The sequence below is a fragment of the Mandrillus leucophaeus genome, unplaced genomic scaffold (assembly GCF_000951045.1).
Source record: "Mandrillus leucophaeus isolate KB7577 unplaced genomic scaffold, Mleu.le_1.0 Scaffold78, whole genome shotgun sequence".
Lineage (NCBI taxonomy): Eukaryota > Metazoa > Chordata > Mammalia > Primates > Cercopithecidae > Mandrillus > Mandrillus leucophaeus.
This window is the reverse complement of record NW_012108474.1, coordinates 64,240-68,373: the sequence shown is the minus strand read 5'-3', so window position 1 is coordinate 68,373 and position 4,134 is coordinate 64,240. Positions and strand designations below refer to the sequence as shown.

At 53.4% G+C, this 4,134-nt stretch overlaps 1 protein-coding gene across 3 annotated transcripts in view; it reads left to right on the top strand.

The window, feature by feature from the left end:
- NPRL3 (nitrogen permease regulator-like 3 (S. cerevisiae)) overlaps positions 1-4,134 on the top strand; it is a 46,136-nt gene that overhangs the window by 26,843 nt on the left and 15,159 nt on the right. For all 3 annotated transcript variants that reach the window (XM_011966864.1, XM_011966863.1, XM_011966862.1), the window contains one exon: positions 3,092-3,229. In XM_011966864.1, the coding sequence (XP_011822254.1) occupies positions 3,092-3,229 (138 nt within the window). The remainder of the gene's footprint in view (positions 1-3,091; positions 3,230-4,134) is intronic.

Genomic DNA, 4,134 nt, shown 5'->3' with positions numbered 1-4,134 from the left:
CTCCAAGTACCTAAGCTGGTGCTGGGAGCCACAGCACTTGTCATAAGGCCTCACTGTGCTCCTAGGCGGAGCAAGGACAGCTACCTTTGAAACGATAGGAGCCTCAGTATTCTGATTCTGTGGTGTCCCGACAGCCACTTTGAGCTACATCCTAAATAGTACAGAAACAGAAAGGTCTTGAGTGGGTGTGGTGGCTCATGCCTGTAATCTCAGCACTTTGAAAAGCCAAGGTGGGAGGATCGCTTTAGCCCAGGAGTTTGAGACTAGCCTAGGCAACATAGTGAGACCCCATCTCTTAAAAAAAAAAAAATACCCGGGTGTAGTGGTACATGTCTGTAGTCCCAGCTACCTGGGAGTTTGTCTTGAGCCCAGAAGATCGAAGCTACAGTGAGCGGAGATGGCACCACTGCACTCCAGCCTGAGCAACAGTGAGACCCTGTCTCAGAAAAAAGAAAAAAAGAATAGGCCGTTTATTTCCAGTGACCCTCCTTGCTGACCCAGATGGTAACAGCACAGTGCATGGGGCCACCTCTCTCTTGTGCTTTCTTCCCTGTTGCGTATGGATGCCAAGATCCTAACTATTGCTCACTCAAGTTGAGTAACTAACCTGAATCCCCTGGACAAATCTCTCCTGGTATGATCTTTAATTCCTTAGAGGCTGGGACATTTCTCAGGGTTTGATATGATTTTTTCACCCTGCAAAGACCCTGACCAAAGAGAGGTAAGGTTCTGGGAGCCTCTCTCTGCTCTGACATACTTGGTTAGCATGCAGTTCTGGAAGAAGCTGAGACTGGTGCCCTCCTCTGGGACCTTGGGGCCGTGGTGTTCTCTCAGCACCCATATTGACGTGTCCTGAGAGACGTTGGAGGGGCCGTTTGTACCTTCTGGCCTGGGGCAGCCAGAAGTCTGGCCAGGCCTCCCGGACTTAGCCGGATGTGAGTGTGTTGGCCTGTCCTGCCAACTGGGAGCTGAGAATAGCGGAATAGGGTCAGGGGGTGATGGGAAAAGCACCAGTTGGCTGCTCTCCTGGGTGGTGGGGCAGTGAACAGAGGAAACATGATGGGGGGAGGTGCTGTAGAAATGGGCAGTTTGGAGAAGAACTTGTATGTATTTTGCTTCTATTTTAGAACTGGTGTCACTGTGAGGCTTTACATGCTGTGTTCCCTGTGCAGGACACAAGGAAGGTGCCGGCTACTTCGAGTGGCCAGGCCTTGACAAGAGTGGGTGGAGATCCCACCCCTGGTGCCTGGAGCCCCCAGGGATGCGGTGCAGGCCAGCTGCAGACAGCTTTGCTCGAGCAGTTGCATCTCCTCTGTGTCATAGAACAAGTGCTGTTGGCTCTTATTTAAGGCAAGGGGGCTTTGTGGTGAGCGGTGGAGCAGGGTGGGGGCCTTGGTTTCTCCATCAGGGAGTTTTAGAAGCTCCTGGTGAAAACGACTCATTCCTTGTTTTGTGTGGTTCCCCCAGGGGATGACGTGGGCTGCATCCCCAGTGTGGAGCCCGTTCTTGGGGCAGGGCTTCCTAGGAAAGACAGTCCACACAGGGAGGGCGGTGTGTTCCTTGGCTTCATTCAGGAAATGCAGCTCTGTGCCTACGTGCCCGACACATTTTACAATGTGTAGAGAGCAGAGAATGAAACCCACAAGCCCCCCTCCTGAGGAGTGAGTTCTGGTTGGGGAGACAGCATTAGGCAGCAGGTCAGGGGTTGGAGTGCCAGTGGGCTTGGAGTCAGGGATGGCTTCAGTGAGAATGTGACACTTGAGTGGAGACCGATGGAGTAAAGGAGGCTTGGGGTGTCTGCAGAGAGTTCGTGGGCAAGGGCAAATGCCAGGGCCCTGAGCACAGCTGAACCTGAGTGACTGGGCACAGGAGGTGAGGTCACAGGAATGTGGGTGTTGCAGGCCCATGGCTGGGACTGTCCAGGTGGGAGTGTGGGGAGGGGTAGGCAGAGGGGCCAGTGCTCTGGGTGTCTTGGGCCTGGTGGTGCTGAAAAGGCCTGAATTTTGGACATCCCTGCAGGTGGAGCAGACAGGATTTGCTGATGGTTTAAAGTGGATTGTGAAAGAAATAAGGAATCTGGGATGGTGTTGCTATGTTTGGCCTGAGCAAGCTTTGGGACCTGAAAGAACCAAGTTGCCGTTACTGATAGAATGTGGAGTGAGAGGGTTTCCGTGGTAATGAAGTGTTGGGGCTGACTAGGACAGTTGGCTTGTGGTGATCACTTGGTATCCACATGCACTGCAACTGGGGTGCTGTGGGCATCTGCAGAGTGCAGGGAGGTGGGCACTGTGTGCTTCTCGCCACTGGAACACTCTGGGGGGACTTGGCACTCCTTCCCTGCCCTCCTCTCCCTCTGAGACAGCCACTGCTCTGCCTGGACGTGCACCTGTGACTGGGTCTTCGTAAGGTGTGCAGGGCAGGCCCATTCACAGGGAGGTTTCGCTCTGGGTGTTGGGTGTCTGTCAGGGGTCTGGACGGGCAGGGGCCTGAGTTAGAGTGCCTCTAGTGCACTGAGTCTCCAGCACAGGGCTACAGCTTCTCTCAAGCCCTGGCAGTCTGGTTGGACTACAGAATCCAGGACTAGCCAGAAATATATTTCTTCTTTCTTCTTCTTCTTCTTCTTTTTTTTTTTTTTTTGAGACAGTCTTGCCTTGTTGCTCAGGTTGGAGTGCAGTGGCGTGATCTCAGCTCACTGCAACCTCTGCCTCCTGGGTTCAAGCGATTCTCCTGCCTCAGCCTCCCAGGTAGCTGGGACTACAGGTGTGCGCCACCACGCCTGGCTAATTTTTGTATTTTTAGTAGAGACAGGATTTCACCATGTTGGCCGGGCTGGTCTCGAACTGCTGACCTCATGATCCACCCACCTCGGCCTCCCAACGTGCTGGGATTACAGGTGTGAGCCACGGCGCCCGGACCCCTTATTTTCTTTGCTTAAACATAATGTGATCCTAAGAGATGCGCTCCTGCCCAGGTCTCCGCCTGCAGTTTCCTCTCAACAGCAGGGGAGTGAGCAGCGTTGGGCAGGGCGTTTTCTGCTCTGTGTGCGTGGCTGGAAAGTTTGTGTGAGGGTAACAGCACCCACTCTCTGCAGCCTGTGCACGTCGGGCGTGGTTCGGCTTCACATCAACAGCTGGCTGGAGGTGAGCTTCTGCCTGCCCCACAAGATCCACTATGCGGCCTCCAGCCTGATCCCCCCCGAGGCCATCGAACGCAGCCTGAAAGCCATCCGGTGAGTGCCCAGCCCCACGTGCCCACTCCTGCCAGGGCCCTTTGCTTTAGCTTCCGCCTGAGATTTTACCAGTTAACTTTGTTCCAAAAATTCTCTTTTCTTCGTCCCTCTGCGGAAGCTGGCAGGTGGGGCTCTGCTGTTTATAGATGTTAAAACACATAGTTTTGTATCCAGTTGTGTCCAGAAATGACCAATCCCAGGTTTCCCCTGGGCCCTCCTGGCACCACCTTAGGCCTGGGCAGGGCAGCCTGGATGTGGGGCTGAGTGTCCTGGGGGAGGCTGGAGGGCTGAAGGGACTTCAGCTTGATGGTGTTGCCCCCACCCCAGTCTTTTGCATTTCAGTCAGCTCTCACGGGATCTCAGTTACTTTCTTTTTCTTTGTGTGTGTGTGAGAGAGAGAAAGACAGAGTTTTGCTCTTATCGCCCAGGCTGGAGTGTAGTGGCGCGATCTCGGCTCACCACTACCTCTACCTCCTGGGTTCAAGCGATTCTCCTGCCTCAGCCTCCCAAGTAGCTGGGATTACAGGCGCCCACTGCCATGCCCGGCTAATTTTTTTGGTATTTTTAGTAGAGACAGGGTTTCACCATGTTGGCCAGGCTGGTCTCGAACTCCTGACCTCTGGTGATACGCCCATCTCGGCCTCCCAAAGGATACTTTCTTAATTTAATTGACTTTGTTTTTTCATTCTTTTTTTTTTTTTTTTTTTTTATACAGAGTCTTGTTCTGGATTCGAGTGCAGTGGCGTAATCTCCATTCACTGCAGCCTCTGTCTCCCAGGTTCAAGCGATTCTCCTGCCTCAGCCTCCTTAGTAGCTGGGATTATGGGTGCACACCACCACACCTGGCTAATTTTTGTATTTTTGGTAGAGATGGGGTTTCACCATGTTGGCCAGGCTGGTCTTGA